Source organism: Urocampus carinirostris, chromosome 18, assembly GCF_059441175.1.
Source record: "Urocampus carinirostris isolate Australia breed hairy pipefish chromosome 18, RoL_Ucar_1.0, whole genome shotgun sequence".
Taxonomy (NCBI): domain Eukaryota; kingdom Metazoa; phylum Chordata; class Actinopteri; order Syngnathiformes; family Syngnathidae; genus Urocampus; species Urocampus carinirostris.
Window position 1 is genome coordinate 26,562,913 of NC_142366.1, and position 25,881 is coordinate 26,588,793.

The window sequence follows — 25,881 nt, forward strand, 5'->3', positions numbered from 1 at the left end:
ATCGACATTTTGACGATTGCAGCCGAAGATTGCCGAATTCCAAGCCGCCCGGCGGAGTCTACCACAGCCCACCTCTCGGTGCAATTCTCCGCGATCTCTTTGTCTGCGACCGACTGGACGATGTCACAAATATCGCCTCTGACATTTTGACGTCTCATTTCATCTCAGAACACCGAATCGGATCGAGAAATTTCACGTTTCTAAAAACAGAAGAGGAGCGTCGACACTGGACTGCCTGTCGCCCGACGAGCTTCATCATCATTCCAGCGTCAGCTAAAATATAACTAAAGCGTCCTTGAGTGAGACGCTGTGTGTTTTTCTATTTTTCCTTCTTATCGTTATGTCTTGCATCGGACTAGCGTACAAAGCGAGCTGGCATCGAGGGCAATTTTCGGTGCCAGCCCTGCAAGTACTCTGAGGAAACTGGGCTTGCACTCCGGCAATGTTCGGGACGTTTGGAAGAGACAACGCAGCAAAGCAATAATACACTAAAACAAAAACAAAAAACAGACGGTAAGTAAACAAGTGGGGCAGGTGTATGGTTCCCTTCTGTTTTCCTGCCCCTGTGCTTTATATTCCCTTCACGTTTTCCACGCCTCGCAAAGAAAACAAATCTTATATAACCCGGTGGGATTCCTCTGTGCAACTTTAGGGAAACACTGGTGGGCATCCAAATGGAAAGAGGCTTTTCAAACACATTTGTTTTATGTTACCATTTGAAATTTTTGCCTCTTAGACCTTAGGATTAAAGGGACAGTGTAAATGGTCAATGGTCTGCATTTATATGAGATGATCTGCATTTATGTAGCGCTTTTCAAGTCAATGACTTCCCAAAGCGCTTTACAGTGTGCTCCACATTTCCCAATAGCGGCCTTGCAGCCATGTAAGGCGCTAACCTGCTTATTGGGAGTATTAGGGGTTCAGTGTCTTACCCAAGGACACTTCGACATGTAACACGATCAAGCCGGGATTCGAACTGGGATCCCTTGATCCCAAGACAAGCGCTCTACCTCCTGAGCTACTGCCGCCCCAATAACGCTTTTCAAGTCAATCAACACCTCCCAAAGCGCTTTACAATGTACTTTACTCTTACCCATTCACACACACACCCACACACCCATAGGGAGCCAGCCATGCAAGGCACCTAAGTGACAAGCCAATAAACGCAATCCAAAGTTTGCAAGCACCACACTATGCCACACCCGCCGTCAGAGTTGGGTAGGGTTACTTTAACTTAATTTCAATTACTTTTGGATTACTCCAATACCAAATATGCTAATAAAAGGCAAAATAAACTAAATATGAATGAAATTACTAAGTTTTGTGCAGGCTTGGGGAGTAACGGAATACATGGACCGGCAAAAATGATGTTGGCAAGCTGTTTGGATTTATTTTCATTTGGTTTCTGTCGCATTTTATGTTCGTTTTGCCGGAGATCAAAGAGATCAAAGCCAGGAGAGAAAGCTTACCACGTGTTGTGAGTCATAATTTTATTCATATTTAGTTTCTTTTATCTTTTATGAGCATATTTGGTATTGGAGTAATCCAAAAGTAATTGAAAGTAATCAAGTTAAAGTAACCCTACCCAACCCTGCCCGCCGTGTAAGCTCATTGAGTGACATGGCGGACTCCATAAACATAGTCCCAGAGTCAACAAACGAGAAGGAAACGAAGGTTGCACCGAAGAAGGGCGGTACATCACTTGTTTGGACCCATTTTGGTTTTGATGAAGCGGAACAGAAGAAAACGCCTGTTGCAGAAATTGCTTTCGCGTAGTCGCTAGGTCCTGATGAAACACAAGTTATTCATACCTGCACCTTGATGAGTTCATTCTGTTTTTGATATTGAATCCATGCAAAAAAGGAGCTTTTATAAAATGCCACACACACTCACACACCAATAGGGAATCTGCCATGCAAGGTGCCTACCTGCTTATTGGGGGCATTAGGGATTCAGTGTCTTGCCCAAGGACACTTCGACATATAACGAGGAGGAGACGGGAATCGAACCTGTGACTTCTTAATCGCAAGACAAGGGCTCTACCTCCTGAGCTGATGCCGCCCTATGTATTATTTAGCATATTTTAGTGGCAATAAAATCATACAAACAATACAGATTAAGGAAATAGATAAAAATACGTTAACTTACATATAGACATGCATTAAAAAAAATACTTGTAGGTCGAGAAACTTGCTTTTTTTGACATGAGCTTCACCTAGAAGATGGCTGACATATTTGCCAAAACCCCTAAAAAATGTCATGGTTTTCTGCTCAACCGAGAATATATACCCATTAATTAGTAACTTCCTGCCACACTAAAATATCAGCAAAACCTACTTGTTAGAGAGAGGCCAGGTTTTTATGTACAATGATTTTTGTCGCACTCATGTTAAGGCCAATTTTATTAATATCGACTGCTGCGATATCGGAATGAAATTCACAGCTGCAGACAGGACCTATAAAGGCGTGTGTTAATTGTGGCACAATGTGTTACTTTTCCTAGACATTTCCCCGATTATACTGACAGTTGAAATCTCGTCCATCCATACACCAACGTCACTAATTAGATAACGGGGTATTTGACTACTGGAGGGAGGCTTGGTTAATTTTGCCGTTTACCCGTGCTTCTTTGAATTTCTTCACTTTGATATTCAGAGCACTTGTCAGAAATTGTGATGCTTTGTTTTAATTAAACAGTTGGATTCCCGTGGTTTGCACTAGTTCTAAGACAGCTGCTCGGGGCCGCCTGAGGCGAACCTCTGAGTACACGCTACCAAACAGGGGCGGGGTAATGTCGCTCGGGGCTGCAACGGGAACTGAAACCGTAGAGATACATAGAAAGGGCCTGTGCATTGGAAGTCGGCGATGATACTTGTGAAAAAAAAAAGAACAAGCCGCACTGTATCTAAAGAGGTAGTGTTTAAAATGAAGGGAAAAAGTGGGGCAGCACGGCAGTGGTTAGGGCTTGAGAGGCACAGTTCTGAGATCATGAGATCGAACTTCCTGTGTGGAGTTTGCATGGTCTCCCCGTGCTTGCGTGGGTTTCCTCCGGGCACTCTGGTTTCCTCCCATATTCGGAAAACATGCATGTAAGGTGAATTGGCCGATCCAAATTGTCCCTAGGTGTGAATGGGTGAGCGAATTGTCTGTTCCCGTGTGCCCTGCGACTGGCCGGCAACCGGTTCAGGGTGTCCCCTGCCCACTGGCTGAAGATAGCTGGGATGGGCTCCTGCACCCCCCGCGACCCTACTGAGGATAAGCTGTGCAGATAATGGATGGATTGTTGTAATCACATATTCAACTCCAAAATAAAATCCTTCTTCTTCCCGTTCACAGGTGTTTGCTAAGTCTCTCCAGCACCTCCACTATCGACCCTTCAAGGATGACATCGCCAGACTCCCCCACACTCGTCTCCCCCTCCCCGTGCCCTGCACCTCCCCCGTCCCTTCCCACCTCGCCCGTGCCATCCTCCCCCGCCCCGTCCTCTTCCTCCCTCCCGGTCCCCCCGTGCCTCCCCCCCACGGGCGAGGTGATGGTCCTGGCTCTGGGTCGGAAAAAGCAAAGGGTCCTGATCGTTCTGTCCATCCTTCCCAACCTCTTCCTGGCTTTCCTGCTCTCCTCCGACTCCCTCATCACCCTCTCCTCGCCGCATCACTGCCACTTGCCGGGATCCACGCTTTCGCCGGAGACGCTCAACGTCTCGCTGCCGTGGGAGAAGGCTCCGAGGCCTGATGACGGAACGGATGTTTCCCAGTGTAAGCAGTACGCCAACGGGAGCCGGTCGGAGGTTGTGGACTGCCAGGCGGGCTGGGACTATAACATTACGGAAGGGCTGAGGAACAACATTGTCACTGAGGTAAAGCTCCTAGGAAGAGCCTCCTTGCTTTTTTGTGTTTTTAATATGTCAAATTCCCACTAAAGTGGAACCTCGGTCCTCGACCATAATCCGTTCCAGAACCCTGTTCGAAAACCGATTTGGTTGATCACCGAAAATCGTTTTTCCCATTAAAAGAAATTTAAAATCGTTTTAATCCGTTCCAACACCCTGGATGTTTACAACGAACGTAAACATGAAGCTAACCCGGGCTAATCGTACGTTCGCGTTAGCGTAATCTTCCGTACGAAAGATTATGCTAACATGAATGTGTAAAAATTTAAAAAAAGGATTACGAATAGGATTTTTTTACCTTTGTGGTGGACGGTGGGGAGAGAAAAATCATCAAAAGTTTTTCAACCTCTTCCAAAACTTGCGGCAGTTGCTTGCTTATAGCGCTAACTTCCTTAGCCGCATCACTCGATTTCACAGCCTCCTTATTCTTTACTATGGTACTGATAGTAGATTTAGCCATGCTGTATTCACTAGCAAGATCGGAAATTCGTACACCTCTTTCATATTTAGCTATTATGTCTTTCTTGAAGGCAATAGTTGTGCGAACAACTTGTCTTTTTTCACCTGTCCTGCTTGCACCGACCTTCTTCGGAGGCATAATTAGGGGCTGAAACACCCGTACGCCGCTCAGCATCGTACCCTAGCGTACCGGCGTTCGAACTACGATTTTTTTGACCGAACAGCGAAGCAAGAATTTCTCGAAATTTTTGGTCGAACATCGATTTGTCCGAACTGAGAGGCATTCAAAAACTGAGGTTCCACTGTATTTTGAATTTGACATATCAAACTGGGATTGTGGACGCGTTCTCAAGGATGGGCTGGGCACCCGTATGATGCGACAGGGGTAAACCAGTGAAAGCTGTCGGGCCCTGCTGTTGAACAAAAGAGTGTGTTGTGTCACCCTGACCCGAGTGACATGGCCGCTTTCTGGTGTCCCGTTTCATCTGGAGGGACGAAAGCATGACCGACTCGGGTCCTGAGGTGCCTAACTTGTTTGGGTGTTTGGGCAATTGGGTTGGCCGTGGTCCAAAAATTTTTGTGTGTTTTTTTTGTTATTTATTTCCCTTTTATTTTCTTTGTTATTGTATGTGTTTGTCTTGCTGTCGGTCACCCCTCTTGAGGGATATGACCAAGGTAGATAGATAGATAGATAGAATATGTCAAATTCTTCAAAGAAGAATTGTGGATCGTTTTGCTGTGTCTCAGCAATGAGTCCCCAACCGCATTGGGTTAGAAAAATGACATAGGGGCCAAACCAAGAGAAAAATGGCTAATCTATGAATTTAATTGTTTTGTGCCTGCCTATACAGCCAGCACACAGGGGAGCCCGCGATCCGATGTTCGCTGGACGCAGGAAGCAAGTCGCTCTCGTACTGGGATTGTGATCCGAACACGGAAGTGGATCTTCCGTAGCGAGCTATGGCGGTGTCAGGGATGGAAAAACTGGTCGGTAGCCGGGACTGGGAGAGCAAAAACGTGGCCGGGGTCGGAAACGAGTCGTACGCCAGAATGGGACAGTAGACGTAGTCAGGGACAAAAAGAGGTCGTGAGCCGGGACGGGAGAGCAGACGTGGTCAGGATCAAAACAGGTCGTAGTCGGAGACAGACAGGAGCAAAAACGGGACAGGTGGGAGTCAGGGTCGAAAAAGGCTTGCCTAGTATACACTGAGGTTCGCAGACGGACTGACAACAGCATTGGTGATTCAAATCGGTAATCATGCCAAAAGTAATAAAAAAGCATTGAAAAAGTCAAAATGCAATAGGTGCTGGTTAAGAAGTGTTTTTGATTGCAAAAATAGGATGAATATATTGCGATGTTAAACTAATAAATGATAAAAATAACAGCAATTGCAGAATCATTTAGATATTTAGTTCTTCGAATGTTGGCCATGAGCGGAATGAAAATCTGTATTTGTGCATCTTCAACAATTTAACTGCACTCGTATCTACAATAGGTTGAGGTCGTGCACAAAACGTGAATGTCTTCATCCTGAAAAGAATGAAAAATTAAAATGTGACCCAGGCAAAAAAAAGACAACAGGAAACTAGTGTTATTCTATGATTAACTTCTTTCTAGTTTGTAATAATTCATTACCTTAGCATGATACACTTTTGAAGACCAACATGTTTTTTCTATTTAAAACAAGCATTTCATTTTCATTACTAATATGGTTTTTAGTAATTGTTGAAAAAGAAAAAAATAATAATGATGGTTTTTTATGGGGGCATTAGAAGGTACACTGAGGATAAGGCACTAAAACAATAATATATATTTTTAGTCATATTTTTCTATCTATCTACCTACCTACCTACCTATCTATACATATATTCATATATATATATATATATATATATATATATATATATATGTATAATATAACAAGTGGGCAGCACGGCAGCGCAGTGGTTAGCGCATGTGCGGCACAGTTCATGTCTTGGGAACCTCCTGCGTGGTTGCAAATCCAGCTCCAGACTTCGTGCGGAGTTTGCATGTTCTCCCCGTGCTTGCGTGGGTTTCCTCCTGGCACTCCGGTTTCCTCCCACATTCCAAAAACATGCATTTCAGGTGAATTGGCCGGTCCAAATTGTCCCTAGGTGCGAATGAGCGAGTGAGTTGTCTGTCCCCGTGTGCCCTGCGATTGGCTGGCAACCAGTTCAGGGTGTCCCCTGCCCACTGCTCGGAGATGGCTGGGATGGGCTCCAGCACCCCGCGACCCTAATGAGGATGAGCGGTACGGCTAATGAGATGAGATGAGATATATATATATATATATATAAAATATAACGAGTAATTACAGTAAAAGCGCTTTCCTCCATGATGTTACGTTCAAAAACCATCAGAGATTAGATTTGTGTGTGTGACCCCGACAGGCTTAAGCGTTGTAAATATTTGATGACCATTCCAGGTTCATCTTGATGGTAGGAGGCTTCCGTTACACACTAAACCTTCTCACCTTTCATTTTTCTTTTTTTTTTTTTTGCCGCTCATGCGGACCGAAAATGAAATCCCCGAGACAGACATCTGTCAGTTGTAGCCGAGAATTATTATGTCATGGACGACCTCCCTCCATTCAGCCTTCTGATCGTGACACATCAGGGGCACCCGGAAATAATTTCAGAATCAAAATGACATCCGTGTCAAGGACAAGGTCTAGGTGTTTGATTACGTACTTTTAAAGTCGGTGCTTACTTTGCAGTAAAGTTACTACAACAAAGCTCGCCAATTGAGGGCGCTGTTCTTAATGTAAAAGCGTGTCAATAGGATTAACCCTTGTGTCGTCTTGTTCTTAAGGCCTTTATTTTTTATTTTTTTACTTTTAATTATTTTTTCTGGGCAGCACGGCGGCGCAGTGGTTAGCGCGTGTGCGGCACAGTTCTAAGGTCTTGGGAACCTCCTGTGTGGGTTCAAATCCAGCTACCGGACTTCCTGTGCGGAGTTTGTATGTTCATCAGCTGCACCGCTTATCCTCAGTAGGGTCGCGGGGGTGCTGGAGCCCATCCCAGCAATCATCGGGAAGTGGGCAGGGGACACCCTGAACTGGTTGCCAGCCAATTGCAGGGCATGCAAAAATAGTTGACCCAATCAAATAAAGTAAAAATCTTGCACATAATTCTGCAGATTTTAATAATTATTTTCACTTAAAAATATCTATCTATCCATCTACCCTGGTCATATCCCTCGAGAGGACTCAACACAGTCTTCTGTTCAACAGCAGGGCCTGATAGCTTTCACTGGTTTACCCCTGCCGTATCATACAGGTGTCCTGCCCATCTCTTTTAACACGTCCACACATCCCACTATCCTTTCACAACACCTCTCCGCTCATTCCTATCACCAACAAGAGCTATAGCTTCCACTAGATTTCGACACTTCCTTCCTCTTGGTCTCCTTCCATTTACTTCTGCTAAAAAATATATAACAAAGTGAAAAATCGTTTTGTTCCACTGGTTGATACTCTTTGCTCATTTCAAGTGCATTTATTTTCTCTTTTGTTGTTGGAAGCGTTGGCTTCCTGTCATTAAAGCTGGCTGACTTTTAAATGGGTTTGTCCTCAACTCTCTCTCGGGCTTTGTGTATTTTTACCTCTGTGCCCACTCAAGTGGGAAACACGCAAAATCCTTCAAGCCGGGCTTGGTTGTTTGTATGCCCACATACCTGCACAGTCAGCTGCCACAAAACTGGTCTAGGGAGTTTTGCAAACTGGTCGGTGAGCATTTCACAACCCACCCGAAGCAGCACCAGGGCCTCTCGTTCATTGTTGTGAGCCCGAAAAGCATAGCTAAGGTATATGACGAGTTTCTTACTGCACATTCTTTATCTACAATTTATCCGCGGTAGGGCTCCAATTAGATCAGGGGTGTCAAACTCATTTTAACTAGGGGGCCACAAGATGGAACAAACATTCTCTCAGGGGCCGTACTAATAAGGAAGGAAGAATGAAATGGAGAGATGGATAGAAAGAAACACAGAAAGAAAGAAAGAGAGAAGGAAATGGAGAAAGAAAGAAAAAGAAAGAATGACAATGAAAGATGGGAGAAAGAAAGAAAGACTAGTAGATTGAGGAGAAAGAGAAGAGAGAGAATGAAATAAGAGAAAGAGAGGGAGAGCAAAAGAAAGAGGGTGGGCCAAAGAAAAAGAGAAAGGGAGAAAGAAAGAGAGAGGTAAAAAAAGAGAAAGAGAGATAATATGAGAAACAAAAGAGAAAAAAGAAAAATTGTGAAAGAGGGGGGAAGAAAGATAGAGAAAAAGAAATCCAAACAGAAATAGAAAGAGAGAAGGAGAGAATGAGGGAAGGGGAGAAAGAGGAGGGGGATGCAAGAGAGAGAGAGAAAAAAACTGAGAAAATGAAAAGAGGAAGAGAGAGCAAAAGAAGGTAAAAAGACACAGAGAGAGAAAGAGAAGAAGAAAAAAGAAAGAAAAAGAGAGACAGAGCGAGTGAAAGAGAGAGATATAGAAGGTGAGAGAAAAAGGGAAGATGAGAGAGAGAGTAAGAAAGAAATACAAGTACAGCATTTGTGAGAGGCTTTGGCAAAATCAAGTGGACATATTTCAACCTGCAGCTCGTTTTTCTCTTGCGCTTCCCTAAGCTTTGTCTCGCGGGCCGGATTCAATCCCTTAGCGGGCCTGATCCGGCCCGCGGGCCAGCAGTTTGACGCCTGTGAATTAGATGAATTGGCTCCCTGTCCCGTTTTACGCCCGGTCCTGTCACTCTCCTTTTGTCAGTCCGCCTGCGAACCTCTGTTGATACAAGGCAAGCCTTTTTGACCCTGACTCCCGCCTTCCCTGGTTTTGCTCCCGTTTTTCCACCTGTCCGTTCCTGATCTCTCCGTTTGTCTCCGGCTACGACCCGTTTTTGATCCCGACCACGCCTGCACTCCCGTTCCGGCTTACGACCCGTTTTTGATCCCGACCACGTTTTTACTCTCCTGTCCCGGCTATTGACCTGTTTTTCCGTCCCTGACACCTCCATCTCCCGCTACGGAAGATCCACTTCCGTATTTGGATCACGATTGCGAGAGCGACTTGCTTCCCGCGTCTAGCGAGTACCGGATCGCGGGCGCTGCCCTTCCTCTCTCTATCTCAATAAACTTGTGAGAAACGTTACGCGATTGGGTTTACCCTTTGTTTCGGACGTGACAAAGACATGTTTTCAGAACCTCCACCACACGTCTAATCAAGCTTTTGCTTTTACTGTTTATCCAATCGGATTGATTTGTTATCTGTTATAGACAGGGTTGGGTAGGGTTACTTTAACTGGATTACTTTCAATTACTTTTGGATTACTCCAATACCAAATATGCTAATAAAAGACAAAAGAAGCTAAATATGAATAAAATGACTGAATTTTGTGCAGGCTCGGGGAGTAACGGAATACATGGAACGGCAAAAATGATGTTGGCAAGCTGTTTGGATTTATTTTCAATTTGTTTCTGTCGCATTTGATGTTCGTTTTGCCGGAGATCAAAGAGATCAAAGCCAGGAGAGAAAGCTTACCACGTGTTGTGAGTCATCATTTTATTCATAGTTTCTTCTGTCTTTTATTAGCATATTTGGTATTGGAGTAATCCAAAAGTAATTGAAAGTAATCAAGTTAAAGTAACCCTACCCAACCCTGGTTTATAGAGAGTGTTTAAAAGAGTCTGCTTTTCACAAATGACCTTGAAATTGTCCTATTTGTTTGCAGTGGGATCTGGTGTGCGATCGCTATTGGCTGGTTCCTGTGGAGGAGGTCTGCTTCATCCTGGGGGCTCTCACAGGTTGTCTTGGTCTGGGTTTTGCTGCTGACAGGTGATTAAAAACCTATTGACACTAGAAGATGGGGCAGCACGGCGGCGCAGTGGTTAGCGCGTGTGCGGCACAGTTCATGTCATGGGAACCTGTCGTGGGTTCAAATTCAGCTCCAGACTTCCTGTGCGGAGTTTGTATGTTCTCCCCGTGCTTGCGTGGGTTTCCTCCGGGCACTCCGGTTTTCTCCCACGTTCCAAAAACATGCATTTCAGGTGAATTGGCCGGTCCAAATTGTCCCTAGGTGTGAATGAGCGAATGAGTTGTCTGTCCCCGTGTGCCCTGCGATTGGCTGGCAACCAGTTCAGGGTGTCCCCTGCCCACTGCCCGATGATTGCTGGGATGGGCTCCAGCACCCCCGCGACCCTACTGAGGATAAACGGTGTAGCTAATAAGATGAGATGAGACTAGAAGATGGTGTTCTACAATGTCCATGATACCGTGATACCCAAACTTAAAATGTTGATTTCCCATTTTTTTGACACTACACAATAATATATCTTAGTTAACTTAGTGAAATAAAAAGCTCAATCATTCAATCAAATCTTACATCCCCGGATCATAATTTAATTGTGAGCCTCCGAAAAGACCCCCAGCCCTCCAGCTTAGGGACACTTTTCATACCCTTAATTTCCTAGTTATGAATATTTTCTTTCTGTTACAGAACTATTTAATACATTTTCTGCCTGAAATGTAAGGCTGGTATCGGCACCAATACCAACACCCACTTATCGATACTTATTTAATCTAGTATTGATTTATTCATCCAAGTGCAGGGTCAAAAACTCAATCTTTTGGACTGGGTGTTTGAAAAAAATATATAAATGTTAACGTTAAAATTTATATAAACTCTACGTTGGCAGAATTACTCAAATAAAAACAATCATTTAGGTAAATAAATTTCCCAAGCGGAAGAGCACTGTCCTCGGCAGCACTGCCCGCTCCCGTGTGTGTAGTTAACTTTATTCACACAGGAAACAGAAAAATACACCGGAAATGCGACTTCAAAATAAAAGAGTACAAGACTGATAAACGTACAAGAGATGCAATTAGACTGATTATTGAAACGTTACTTCATGTGTGTGTGTGTGTGTGAAAGATTGTTTTTATATTTAGGAATACAAAAACAAGTAATATTCACACAGTGAATTCTGAGAAATGTTACAACCAAAACGACCAAACTATCAATAATCTGAACCGCTTTATGGTCCAGGTGGGTTAGATTTCTTTAGTTATTTTCTTCAAACTAAAATATTATGTCAAACAATTGTTAACGTTGTCAACAATATTTTAAATATTTGTATGTTGAGCTTTTTTAGTTTTTCCTTGCCCTCATGTAGGTTTTAGATCAGGGGATGTTGTAGTCTGCAGTTTGCAATAATATGTGGTCTGTGCAGCCTTTTGAGACTCCTTGTGATAAAAGACTATTCAAATAAACATGACTTGACTGGACCTGACTGAGCTTTTTGAGTTTTTCCTTGCCCTCATGGAGGTTTTAGATCAGGGGATGTTGTAGTCTGCAGTTTGCAATAATATGTGGTCTGTGCAGCCTTTTGAGACTCCTTGTGATACAGGACTATACAAATAAACATGACTTGACTGGACCTGACTGAGCTTTTTGAGTTTTTCCTTGCCCTCATGTAGGTTTTAGATCAGGGGATGTTGTAGTCTGCAGTTTGCAATAATCTGTGGTCTTTGCAGCCTTTTGAGACTCCTTGTGATAAAAGACTATACAAATAAACATGACTTGACTGGACTTGGCTGAGCTTTTTGAGTTTTTCCTTGCCCTCATGTAGGTTTTAGATCAGGGGATGTTGTAGTCTGCAGTTTGCAATAATCTGTGGTCTGTGCAGCTCTTTGAGACTCCTTGTGATAAAAGACTATACAAATAAACATGACAAACATAATAAACAGTGCGTGTTCCTTTTTCTTCGCAGAATCGGCCGTTCCAAGACCCTACTGACGTCACTCACTCTGTCAGTGGTGTTTGGCGTCTTGGTGTGCGTCTCGCCATTCCCTTCCATCTTTATCGTCATGCGCTTTTGCCTGGCGGCGGCAAACACCGGCATCTACCTCACTCTCTACATTTCTCGTAAGCATCTCACTCTGTGACCAGTTCTGATTCTTTCCTATTGATGGGTACCGTATTTTCCGCACTATAAGGCGCACCTAAAAGCCTTTATTTTTTTCAAAAGCTGACCATGCGCCTTATAATACAGTGCGCCTTATTTAGGGATCAACATTAAGTCGCAAAGTCTTCCAACTAATTTTCAGATTCAGATTCAGATCTACTTTATTGTCATTCTAGTACACGTGTATACAGAACGAAATGTCGATACATCTGACCCGCACAGTTTCCTTGAATGTACAGATATAAATAAAATGTTGTATTGAGTTGTAGTATTGAGTGCTAATAATATACTAAATAATTATGGCTATGTATAGTATTTTACAGTAGCGCAAATAGTGCAAGAGGAGTAGCCAACCAGATGTGCAAAATGGGCAATCAGGTAAACAAGTCAGGTAAACAGAACAATAACACTGTAACAATAACACTGTAACTTGCAGCCGCCGACTAGATTTTCCCCCGAAGGTGGAGTAGTCCGCGGTGTATGCTGGGATTTATTTACCGGCGTTTCATTGGCTAACCAATGTGTCAATCATCATTTGAACCGATCACTATTGGCTAAAGTTATTCGGAGGTCAAGGAGGCGGATCCTTTTTATCATTTACAGGCTGGCATTGGCTTAAACGGCAAAACAAAGCCTGCAATCGGCCGAAAAAGATGAATGCGTATAGCACGTGTTTGACGGCATACAGAAAGCATTTTTTACTATACTGTATTTGTAAATATTTTATTTTCCTGGATTTACTACACTCATGGATATAAGAGGACATTGGCTGCACATTATTATGAACACAACGACTTCGGTGAGCTATATATTATCCCTGTATCTGGTTTCAGACTGAACTCGATGTTTCTGTGATAAGCGGTGCAGATAATGGATGGAATGGAGTGTCTATTTTTAAATTCAACTCAATTCCAAGTGTTTATTGTCACATGCACAGTAAAGTTGCAAGCGAAAAAGAAAATAGAAACTAAGGAATGGTTGGCATTTCTTGAATCCCAAGACTTTAACCTTCCGAATGATGGAACGATGCATTTGAGTGACGTCTTACGGACACCGCATCCGCACATGTTCTCAACACGTATTTGCGCCTTTGCAAGCTTTGGGAATGTTAAGGGGGTATTAAGTTGGACTGAACTATCTGACTGTTTTGTCCACGTTCCCATTGTAGCGCCTTATAATCCGGTGCGCCTTATGTATGTCAAAAATAGGACCAAAAACTAGTGCGGAAAATACGGTACTTATTTGGAAGTTTTTGTCGCTGCTAATGTTTTCGCCATACTTTTCATTGCACTCCTGTTACAATGCACTATTCTTTCTTTTTACGATTCAAAGTCAAAGTCAAAATCAGCTTTTTTGTCAATGCTGCAGCAAAAACAGTGAGTTGAAATTGCGTTTCAGCCCTCGGTGTTTAGAAAATAAAAACCCCAAAATACCATGCTAGCAGGGTTGGGTAGGGTTACTTTAACTGGATTACTTTCAATGACTTTTGGATGACTCCAATACCAAATATGCTCATAAAAGACAAAAGAAACTATGAATAAATGATGACTCACAACACGTGGTAAGCTTTCTCTCCTGGCTTTGATCTCTTTGATCTCCGGCAAAACGAACATAAAATGCGACAGAAACAAAATGAAAATAAATCCAAACAGCTTGCCAACATCATTTTTGCCGTTCCATGTATTCCGTTACTCCCCAAGCCTGCACAAAATGGAGTCATTTTATTCATATTTAGTTTCTTTTGTCTTTTATTAGCATATTTGGTACTGAAGTAATCCAAAAGTAATTGAAAGTAATCCAGTTAAAGTAACCCTACCCAACCCTGTCCGTTACTCCCCAAGCCTGCACAAAATGTAGTCATTTTATTCATATTGAGTTTCTTTTGTCTTTTATGAGCATATTTGGTATTGGAGTCATCCAAAAGTCATTGAAAGTAATCCAGTTAAAGTAACCCTACCCAACCCTGCTTGTGAGCCATAGGTTCCTGAGCCCTGGGTTGAACAGTCTCTCCAACTCTTTACAAGCAAATGCTAGAGAATGGAAACAACAAAAAGTCTTTCAACAAAATACACAATATTTTACATACTCATGCATATTAAACCGAGAGGTTATTGTTGCACAGGTGAAGGAGTGAAGAGTATAACCTATCAGATTGCACTATGCAAATTAGGATTCGGGCCCCGTGAGTAAAAATAGTGGGATAATCTCTAATGCAGTTTTGTATGTCCTCTGTACCACAAGTGGTCTAGTGGTTTTGTGTCTGCTCTCTTACCACCACTTCTCAGTTTCTATTCCCTATTGCATACAAGTTTTGCAATTCTGGTCAGAGGTACATAAAAAAGCATTGCATTCATTCATGAATGTGTACCCGAAGACATAGAAGATCCTGCTGTGGTCTCAATTTCATGCACCTTGTAGTCTGGTGCGCCTTATGTATGAAAAGGATATGATAAATGACAATTTTTGGGGGTGCGCCTTATAATCAGGTGAGCCTTATAGTGTGGAAAATACGGTACGGTGTTAACCTTGTAGTGCCAAGTCTAAGATCCTTGCATACAATGTTTTGCCACGTAGATATCATTGACTGTTCTGTTCTGTTCTGTCCTGTCCTGTTCTGTCCTGTTCCGTTCCTGTCCTGTTCTGTTCTATTCATTGGTGTTGCTATCTCAGGACTTGAGTTGTGTGAACCGTCTTTGAGGCTGATGGCAACTGTACTAGCGGGGCTGACGACGGTTTCCGGAGAGTTGCTACTACTGGCAGTCGCCCTCGGTTGCCAGTCCTGGAGGGGCCTGCTGGGGGCCGGTGCCGCCCCCTTAACGCTCTTCCTCAGCTACGGGTATGTAATAGAATAGAATAGAATGGAATAGAATATGCCTTTATTGTCATTGTTACAACATGGGATATGCTGTGACAACGAAATTGGACGACTCCAGGTCCACATTTACAGTGAGGATAAGGAAACAAAGAGATAAAGGAACAAAGAACTAAGCGGTGTACTTGTCCCACCAAAGATCCACATTCACGCTGGACTGGATGATGAGGTTTTTGTTATTACAGTTTCTGCAGATGAATGAGTCACAACATTAGCTTTTCTGCTGGCTTTGATATCTTTGATTTCAGTAGCAGTTCCTAGGAACTTGATTACTCTCCTCGGTAACATGTACTGTATCGCGCTATACTCATTTATTTTTTACTTCAATGTCTTTTTCTCTTTTGCGGTTACCGCCTCACTCACGAATCATTGTACAGTTGTACATACTACTAATTTCTAAAAACGAGCTGAAACAACCCCAAAACTTGATTTTCGAATTTAGAATACCCCAAAAGATTGGGTCATGGTGTCTCGGTTCATTTTCTTTTCTTCTTTTTTAATGACTTAAATTGTAGCCTATATGTTATTTATGACCCAAGTGTCAAAAACCTACTCGGTTTTCCATTTATATGCGAAAAAAGGTAAATAAATAGATAGATAGATAGATAGATACTTTATTCATCCCCGTAGGGAAATTCACACTTCCTGCACTATCCTTGTGTTGAAAACTAAAAAAATAAAATAAAGATATAGAATACAAAAATACCCAATATAACGTTTTGCTATAGAGTATTTAAATAGTGCTACGGAAAATACACACTGTCATAAAAATAGGGTAATATGCAAATGTGGGGGCTGGGTTTAATGTGGGCTTTTATTCCCCCGGGTGGAGTTAAAGAGCCTCATGGCATGAAGAAAAAATGATGGGTGATTGGTGTCCTGGATAAATTGGAATTACAAATAAGTTGGACAATGTATACTTCGATTTTTCGTCTTTGGACACATCTACATGAAATCAATGTTGTCATCAGTTGAAGACCCTCTAAATAGTTAAGCATTCATTCTTGCAGGAATAATAATCACAAATTAATGACAAGTAGTTAAAGGCTTGAAGATGGATTATTACATTCATGGTTTTTTTTTTCCACACCACAAGGCCAAAATCACAAAAGCCACAATAGTTTGATGCTGGATTAAGGTCAAACGTATTATTGTGTGATTTGGCCCCGCAGCATTCCTGGAGTTTTTCCAGAGTCTCCTCGCTGGCTGCTGCTTTCCGAGCGACACGGGGATATGAACTCCTTCAGCGAGAGGAGGAACTCCAACAGAGATGGGAGGGACGACGAGAGCTTTGCAGGTACGTGGACAATTGTCCATTTACATGTTTAGATTGTATGAGGGGGTGAGGGACAGACAGAGATGGGCGGATCCAACTAGATGTTTGATCTTACTGTACACACGGTCCAGTGTTTTTTCCCTAATTGCTCAGTCCACGTGTTGAATGGATTTGGGAAGTACAGTCCTTAAACATGCCCAATTAAAGTCGCCGGCGACGATAAAAACTCCGTCGGGGTGTGCGAGCTGCTATTTATTGACAGCAGCGGGCAGGAGATTTAGCGCTATGCTAACGTTAGCATCCGGTGGAACGTTAGCATCCGGTGGAATGTTAGCATCCGGTGGAACGTAAACAGCAAGCACAATGACTACAGTTAGCTCTCTCGGTAGATAGAAGGGTCTACACGATACTGCTAGAAACTCGATATCGAGTGAGCAGTGTGTGTCAATGATTCGGCTGTTATTTTAGCGCATAGTCCCCCACCCCTGTTTTTACCGGAGTCTCCGTCTCGTTCGTGCCGGTGAAGCGTGCGTCCTGCTAGTTGGACTGCCGTGATGACAAAAATACTCCAATTTCGGACGCTGATAGTGGCGATCCGCAGCTCAAATTCACTCATTTTGTGGACGACGGATCTGGCGTTGGTTAGGAAGATGCTTGGGAGAGCTGGTCTGTGTGGTCGCCTTCTTAGCCCAGGCCCGACTGGCAGCCTTTTTCTTTTGCTCCGTCGTTGCCGGCAGGCAGATCACCCCGGTGGTCTCTGTATATCCCTCGGGATGTTGTGGATGTTATTGCAGTTGCGATAGGAGTCGAAGGGAAAATATGAGGGATCAGGGGACACTGAAAAACAAAAGACGAACTGGAGCCCGTGAAGCCGCTGCACTTGCGCGCGCCGCCATTTTGGAAGTATAATTTTTTAATTTCATTTCACATGAGATCGACTTTGGTCGAATTCAGGGTACCAGAGGCTGTGTCTATATCCACAAATATCTGACTTAAATTGTATCGCGTGTGCGGCCTAGTTCTAAGGTCTTGGGAACCTCCTGTGTGGGTTCAAATCCGGCTACCGGACTTACTGTGCGGAGTTTGTATGTTCTCCCTGTGCTTGCGTGGGTTTCCTCCGGGCACTCCGGTTTCCTCCCACATTCCAAATACATGCATTTCAGGTGGATTGGCCGGTCCAAATTGTCCCTAGGTGTGAATGAGTGAGCAAGTTGTCTGTCCCTGTGTGCCCTGCGATTGGCTGGCAACCAGTTCAGGGTGTCCCCTGCCCACTGCCTGATGATTGTTGGGATGGGCTCCAGCACTGTGCCGCCGTGCTGCCCAAATTCAGATTTATAATAAACTTAATTTTAAATTGTTGTTCTGTTATATATTCTGATGATCACTCCTTAATACTTTGCAACAATGATTTTTTGTGCGATGAGTCGTCTTATTGTGTTTCAAGTTGTGAAAAATGGGGCAGGCATCAGACACTGTCATTATACACGAATAATACTGTAGGTATAAGCAAAAAATATGGATCTGTGCGGCCCAGGTGGACCTACATGACTCTGTATTCTAAAGCTATTTTATGGTTGTCCTCACCAGAGATCGATTCGGAGCCGACACCTTCCTCACGTCCCCACCTGTCCTACCCTGAGCTCTTCCACAGCAGGAACATTTGGAAGAACATTTGTGTGCTGGGTTTCACCTCGTAAGTCAGCCGTGGTGCATTGTCTTTGTATTTTAAATCAAAATGGCCGTCATTTATGGGTGCGGCTCTTTTAGATTCATCAGTCACGGCATCAGCCACTGCTACAGTTCTTTCCGGGGCGATGTCCGAGGCACGGCTCCCAGCTTCTATTGGACGTACCTCCTGTCAGTCTGCGCAGGGGGCGGAGCTTGGGTGCTGCTTTGGGCCACCGTGGACAGGTGGGGACGGCGCGGTATTCTCCTGCTCTCCATGACCATGACGGGCCTGGCTTCTTTGATTCTCTTGGGACTCATGAAGTGTAAGAAATGCAAACTATGTTTTTGCTCTACAGTGGAACCTCGGTTCTCGACCATAATCCGTTCCAGGACCCTGTTCGAAAACCGATTTGTTTGATCACCGAAATCCTTTTTCCCATTAAAAATAATGTAAATCGTTTTAATCCGTTCCATCACCCTGAATGTTTACCTTGAATGTTTAACGTAAACATGAAGCTAACCCAGGCTAATCGTACGTCCGCGTTTTCGTAATCTTCCGTATGAAAGATTACGCTAACATGAACGTGTAAAAAAAAAGGATAAAGAAAATACTTATGAATAGGATTTCTTACCTTTGTGATGGTCAGCAGAAGGCGCAGGTGGACGGTGGGGAGAGGGATGGAGGAGGAAAGAAAATTATTGTTTGGAAGGATGTTCTTTTCTCTTGAAATACCGATAATTAGGGGCTAAAACACTTGGTACACCTTTATTACACTGTATTTGTGAAATTTTGCGGGCTTTATTGCAGTTTTTCAGCTGTGACACCAGAAGTTGCGAAATCGTAAAAAGTTTAGGGATTGGTGTCCATGTTAGATAGATTTGCCATTGTACTTATGGGGACAAATTTGCATCAAAACCAAATACACGATTGATTCAAGATCTAAAAATCATGACTTTTTTATTCACATATTTTATTTGGAAATTTAATATATATATATATATATATATAGCAAAATATATATATATATATATATATATATATATATATATATATATATATATATATATATATATATATATATATCAACCTGATTTTTTCTTAAAACTGACTGTTGGTGTTTTTTTTTTAAATTTAAAAACAAATAATATGAACAAACATGTCATTGTTCAGGAGCTTTTTCCGGTGATCAGACAACACACTGTAACATTCATCATTGTCAGTAGGTGGCAGCAGAGTGCTTAAATTTTCTCACAAATTGTCTGCACATGAGGTACTACTGTCATTTATTTAATTACCTATTTTGTTTGATGAAGCTATTTAGGATTGCACTGCAAAAAATAAAATAAATAAAATAAACTATACATTTTACGCATAATTTTGCTGATTTTAATAATTTTACTATTTTACTATTAGAAAACCGGCAAAAGTTCGACTGTAGTAAAAGATTTTCTGCTCCACTGGTAGATACTTTTTTTTAATCATTTAAATTATCAAAATAAACCTAAACCTTGAAAAACAGGTCAAAATATAGTGTGTGGGTGTATCCCTTAACCACACGAGTTGTAGGAGCACCATTTCCTGTGGTGTGTCTTGGGCAAGTACAGCCTGGTGGCGCCCATCCCTCTCCAGGCCAACATATGTTTCCACCCAGCCTCGAACTGTGGACCGTTCGCGTGTCAGGCGAATCTGCTAACCACTGCACTACAGAAACGTTTAGTAAAATAAAAAATTACAGTAATAATTAGAAACAAGAAGGATACTGCTAGAAGTGTGAATTTCCCTACAGGGATGAATAAAGTATCTATCTATCTATCTATCTATCTATCTATCTATCTATCTATCTATCCATCTATCTATCTAGCTATCTATCTATCTAACATGCACACGAATCCCTTAACTTTTTACGATTTCGCAAACTTCTGTCAGGACCAGAACGGAGACAGGACCCACTTGCGTTGCGTTTCTCACAAGTTCTATTGGAAGAAAGAGAAAGGGTTGCGCCCACGATCAGATGATTACTGGACGCGGGAAGTGGTCGCTCTGAACGCGGAAGTGTATCTTTCATGGCGAGCGATGGCGGTGTCGGGAACGGAAAATCGGGTCTGTAGCCGGGACAGGAGAGCAAAAATGTGGTCGGGGTCGTGAGCGAGTCGTAAGCCAGGAAAGGAGAGTAGACGTGGACAAAAGAGGTTGAAAAGCCGGGATGGGAGAGTAGATGTGACAGGAGCAAAAACAGCTGGGAGTCAGGATCGAAAAACGGCTTGCCTAGTGTTAACAGAGGTCCGCAGACGGACTGACAAAGGGTAAGGTAAGGGTAATATGCAAATGTGAGGGTGGGGTTTAATGTGGGCTTTTACTCCCCCGGATGGAGTTAAAGAGCTTCATGGCATGAGGAAGAAATGATCTCCTAAGTCTCTCCGTGGAACAAGACTGTGACAGCAGTCTGTCGCTGAAGCTGCTCTTCCGTTTGGAGATGATGCTGAGATGTGGATGTGATGAATTGTCCACGATTGACCGCAGCTTTTTCAGTGCCCGTCTCTCAGCTACAGTTGTCAGGCTGTCCAGCTCTGTGCCCACAACAGAGCCCGCCTTCCTCACCAGTTTATTAAGACGAGAGACATCCTTCTTCTTAGTGCTGTCTCCCCAACACACTGCCGCATAGCAGAGGGCGCTTGCCTTTTTGCGCTTGCTACAACACTCTGAGTGAGTACAGGAAATTGATTCAGGACTTTGTCCAATGGAGCGACGCAAACCACCTGCACCTGAACACCACCAAGACCAGGGAGATGGTGGTGGACTTCAGGAGAACTAAAACTCACCCGGTTCCTGTAACCATCAAAGGAGAAGGTGTAGAATTTGTCCAGACCTACAAATACCTGGGTGTGCAGCTGGACAACAAACTGGACTGGACTGCCAACACAGAAGCTCTATGTAGGAAAGGTCAAAGCCGACTTTACTTCCTCAGAAGGCTGGCCTCCTTCAACATCTGCAAAAAGCTTCTATAAATATTCTATGAGACAGTTGTGGCAAGCGCCCTCTTCTATGCGGCAGCGTGTTGGGGAGGCAGCGTCATGAAGAAGGATGCCTCTCGTCTCAATAAACTGGCGAGGAAAGCGAGCTCTGTTGTGGGCACAGAGCTGGACAGCCTGACAACAGTAGCCGAGAGACGGGCACTGAAAAAGCTGCGGTCAATCATGGACAATTCATCACATCCACTACTCAGCATTATATCCAGACAGAAGAGCGGCTTCAGCGACAGACTGCTGTCACTGTCTTGTACCACGGACAGACTGAAGAGATCTTTTCTTCCTCATGCCATGAGGCTCTTTAACTCCACCCAGCGGAGTAAAGGCCCACATTAAACCACACCCCCTACATTGCATATTAGCATATTTTATTGCAATGTGTATTCTGTGTAGCACTATCTAGATACTCTATATAACACGCTACAGTGGGTATTAGCATGTCACATTGGGTATTTGTATATTGTATTCTTTTTGCTTTATTATTGTATTGTTCTCAGCGCAGGGATGCTGCTGGAAATGGGAATTTCCCTGCGGGGATGAATAAAGTATCTATCTATCTACACTATTAACTGTTTGCAGAATTTACATTCACGACAAAGGTTCTATCTCCCTCTTGTGACTCCAAAATGTCACCACAAGCATGAAGCCAAATGATTACTCGGCAACAGTTCAAGTCAGGTCAACTACTCTCAATATTTGGAATGTTGAAACCCGACTGCTCCCGTGTTTACGATATGGCGTATGTCGAATGACACAATGGTTTGATGCTGTATCAGTTAACAAAGAAGTCACGCTAAGGGGAAAGAGGATCCTCAGACTGTTTTTTTTTTCATTATACCAAAACTGTTGGTAAACAATTCTTGCTACTGGCAGTTCTCTGCCAACAATAGGTACTAACGCTTTACAGTTCACAAGTAAATAGAACCCCCAAACTTGAAGAATTCTATGATGGATGTTAATAAAATGTTGTGAATTTCCCTGCGGGGATGAATAAAGTATCTATCTATCTATCTACCTATCTATCTGTCTCTCTCTTCCCTTGTCTGTCTCTCCATCTATCTATCTATCTCTTCCATTGTCTGTCTATCTATCTATCTATCTCTTCCCTTGTCTATCTATCTATCTATCTATCTCTTCCATTGTCTGTCTATCTATCTATCTATCTATCTATCTATCTATCTATCTATCTATCTATCTATCTATCTATCTATCTATCTATCTATCTATCTATCTATCTATCTATCTCTCTCTTCCCTTGTCTGTCTATCTATCTATCTATCAATCTATCTCTCTCTCTCTTCCCTTGTCTGTCTATCTATCTATCTATCTATCTCTCTCTTCCCTTGTCTATCTATCTATCTATCTATCTCTCTCTTCCCTTGTCTATCTATCTATCTATCTATCTATCTATCTATCTATCTATCTATCTATCTATCTATCTATCTATCTATCTCTATCTATCTATCTCTTCCTTTGTCCATCTATCTATCTATCTCTTCCTTTGTCCATCTATCTATCTATCTATCTATCTATCTATCTATCTATCTATCTATCTATCTATCTATCTATCTATCTCTTCCTTTGTCCATCTATCTATCTATCTATCTATCTATCTATCTATCTATCTATCTATCTATCTATCTATCTATCTATCTATCTATCTATCTATCTATCTCTTCCTTTGTCCATCTATCTATCTATCTATCTATCTATCTATCTATCTATCTATCTATCTATCTATCTATCTATCTATCTATCTATCTATCTATCTATCTATCTATCTAGCTATCTATCTAGCTAGCGAGCTAGCTAGCTAGCGAACTATCTAGCTAGCGAACTATCTATCTATCTATCTACTAAAAGGCTTAATGGTAAAATGTATTTCTTTCTATCTTTCTATTTCAGATCTCAGCGAGACAGCCATCACAGTTTTCTCCGTAATGGGCCTTTTCTCCTCCCAGGCCACCGCCTCCCTCTGCATTCTTTTCACTGCAGAGATCATGCCCACCGTTATAAGGTAGGAAGAAACCTGAATCATTGAATCATGAATCATTCGGAACCGTGTATTCACTAGAAATATTTGTTTTGTTTGTTTATGTAGCTATGCCAGTGACAGACGTTCAATAGGCTGATATGATCAAATGAAGTCATTATTTGTGGTATAGTGTGGCCCTTTAAGACTTTGGGGGAGAGTGACTGAGCCTTGTAACGTAAAAAAGTATAAAAAATCTAGGGCTGAGCTAGCATTTATCGGTACCAGGTCGGATACATTGGCTTAATAGCGAAACTGTGGCCAATACCAATATTCGCTACCCCTTTTGGCAATTTAACGATTAGAAAAATATTGTCATTAATTAAATTCAATACAGTGGTACCTCTCCTTACGAATTTAATTTGTTCTGGGAGTAGCTTCGTGACCTGAAATACGCTAAGCCGTTCCAAGCCTCGCTGTATGATATATTTTTGGCCCTAAACAAGTTTCCTTTTAGCAATAAACTATTAACATGATATCCAGAAGAATGCACTCAAAGACCACTTTATATGTTTCCCAAAGGCAGAACAGTTACTGTTTGCATTACTGTTTAATAGTACCCATGCTCTTTCAATTGTATCCACCTTGTTTCCTAGTGTATAAGGCGCACCAGATTTTAAGGCGCACTTTCAAATCTCTGGCCAATTTGGGGTTTTCGGTGTGCCCTATAGTAGGGAAATACGGTACATGCATACTCTCACACTGTCACGGACCAGGAACGGAGACGGGACCCAATAGCATTCGTTTTACTCAGTTTTTATTAAGAAAGAGAACAGTACTTGCATCCACGATCCGATGATCGTCGGTCACTGGTAGCAGATAGCAGGAACGCGGAAGTAGCACTTCCGTGTCGAGCGAGGGTAGTCGTTGGCAGCGAGAAAAACAGGTCGATGGCCGGGACGGAGGAGCAAAAGCAGAAACAGGTCCATAAAAGAGGTCAGCAACAGGTTTCAGGCAGGAAACAGGGCAAAGCAAGTCGATAGCCAGGACGGAGGAGCAGAAGCAGAAACGGGTCCAGAAACAGGTCGGCACCAGGTATCAGGCAGGAAAACAGGTCAGGATAATGTCGGATAGTAGAAACTGGTCCAGAAACAGGTTGGCACAGGTATCAGGCAGGAAACAGGGCAAAACAGTTTGATGGCCGGGACGGAGGAGCTGAAGCAGAAACGGGTCCAGAAACAGGTCGGCAACAGGTATCAGGCAGGAAACAGGGCAGGATAGTGTCGGAGAGTACAAAAGCTTGCCTAGAGCATAGGTTGGCAGACGGTCTGACAGCTTCCTTTCGGAAGACGGGAGTTTAAAAAGAGTCCAACAGCCAATCAGGTCCCGTGGCTGCCGCAGGTGCCCCGAATCAGTAATCATGACACACACACATGATGTAAAATGACTTGGCATGGCACAGAAAAAACATGTAAAGAAAATAAAGATAACTTATGTGACTAAGTGCAATAAAAGCTAGGAAGCTAGATCATTTTGTTCTTTTTATGAAAATCTAAAGATGCGGTTCCACTCCACAGAGGGACCGGTGTGGGCGTCATCCTGGCTCTGGGTTGTGTGGGGCGTCTCAGCTCCCCACTCATGGACCTGAGGAACCACTACGGCTACTTCCTGCACCATGTCGTCTACTCTTCTCTAGCCCTGCTGGCCGTTTTGTCTATCCTGCTGCTGCCCGAAAGCAAACGGAAGCCGCTTCCGCAGACTCTGGCCGATGGTGAGCAGTACAGGCGCCCCCCGCTGGGCAGGAGGAGGCGGGACAATGTGCCCTTGCTTGCCACGCCCAACCCGGAGACTTAAATCAGCCTCAGAGGAGGAGGATGATGAGAAGATGGGGGCAGACAGGGTTGGGTAAGGTTACTTTAACTGGATTACTTTCAATGACTTTTGGATGACTCCAATACCAAATATGCTAATAAAAGACAAAAGAAACTAAATATGAATAAAATGACTCCATTTTGTGCAGGCTTGGGGAGTAACGGAATACATGGAAGGGCAAAAATGATATTGGCAAGCTGTTTGGATTGATTTTCATTTTGTTTCTGTCGCATTTGATGTTCGTTTGACCGGAGATCAAAGAGATCAAAGCCAGGAGAGAAAGCTTACCACGTGTTGTGAGCACTGTTCCCTCTAAGCTGCGCGCGTACGCAATTGCGCACTGCTTGCACATTCTCAGCGCACAAGAAAATCTAGCCAGCGCACAAAAATCAGGGCTCAAAATTACTCACTAAGAAGCGACTCAAGTCAAAGTTACAGTGCATGAAGGTAAAAATTCACGGGTTCCCCTGACGTTCTGTCCTAAATGCGGTATTTTGAAGTCGAGTCGAAGGAGAACGAAGTTGAGTAAAGTTAGTAGAGTTTGTCGGGGAACCGGCTTCTTCGGCTCGGCTCACTAAAAGGAACCGGCTCTTTCGGGTCCTAAACGGCTCTTCGGGTTGTTTTTTGCTTCTTTCATCCCAACATGACCAAATATGATGTAAAATTATGCACAAAATGACTTAAAGGAAGAGGGAAATAAAACAAAAAAAGAAAAAAATACCAAAATAAAAAAGTAGTGAAAAGCTGAGGAAAAAGAAACAAAAGGAAGAGAGAAAAAGATGGAAAATTTTTGAAAAAATCCAGAAAAAAAGAAAAGAAAGAAATGTAGGAAAAATCTAAATAGAAAACAAAAAGAAAAAAGTAACAGCTCGTGAAAAAATAAACAC

At 42.9% G+C, this 25,881-nt stretch overlaps 1 protein-coding gene across 1 annotated transcript; it reads left to right on the forward strand.

The window, feature by feature from the left end:
* On the forward strand, positions 1-25,678 carry slc22a17 (solute carrier family 22 member 17). The gene is made up of 10 exons (XM_088322112.1): positions 1-513; positions 3,337-3,856; positions 10,075-10,178; positions 12,113-12,267; positions 14,978-15,143; positions 16,352-16,476; positions 18,043-18,148; positions 18,223-18,446; positions 23,056-23,167; positions 24,700-25,678. Exons 2-10 carry the CDS (start codon positions 3,383-3,385, stop codon positions 24,974-24,976), a joined length of 1,743 nt encoding a protein of 580 aa, XP_088178238.1. The 5' UTR covers positions 1-513; positions 3,337-3,382; the 3' UTR covers positions 24,977-25,678.
* The last annotated feature ends 203 nt before the right edge of the window (positions 25,679-25,881 follow it).

What these genes read in the sequence shown, in the direction of transcription:
- slc22a17 (XM_088322112.1), top strand. Translation starts at nt 3,383, where the DNA reads ATGACATCGCCAGACTCCCCCACACTCGTCTCCCCCTCCCCGTGCCCT. An exon ending in CTGGGTTTTGCTGCTGACAG is followed by an intron (nt 10,179 to 12,112) that starts GTGATTAAAAAC and finishes TTTTCTTCGCAG; the next exon opens with AATCGGCCGTTCCAAGACCC. An exon ending in ACGCTCTTCCTCAGCTACGG is followed by an intron (nt 15,144 to 16,351) that starts GTATGTAATAGA and finishes TTGGCCCCGCAG; the next exon opens with CATTCCTGGAGTTTTTCCAG.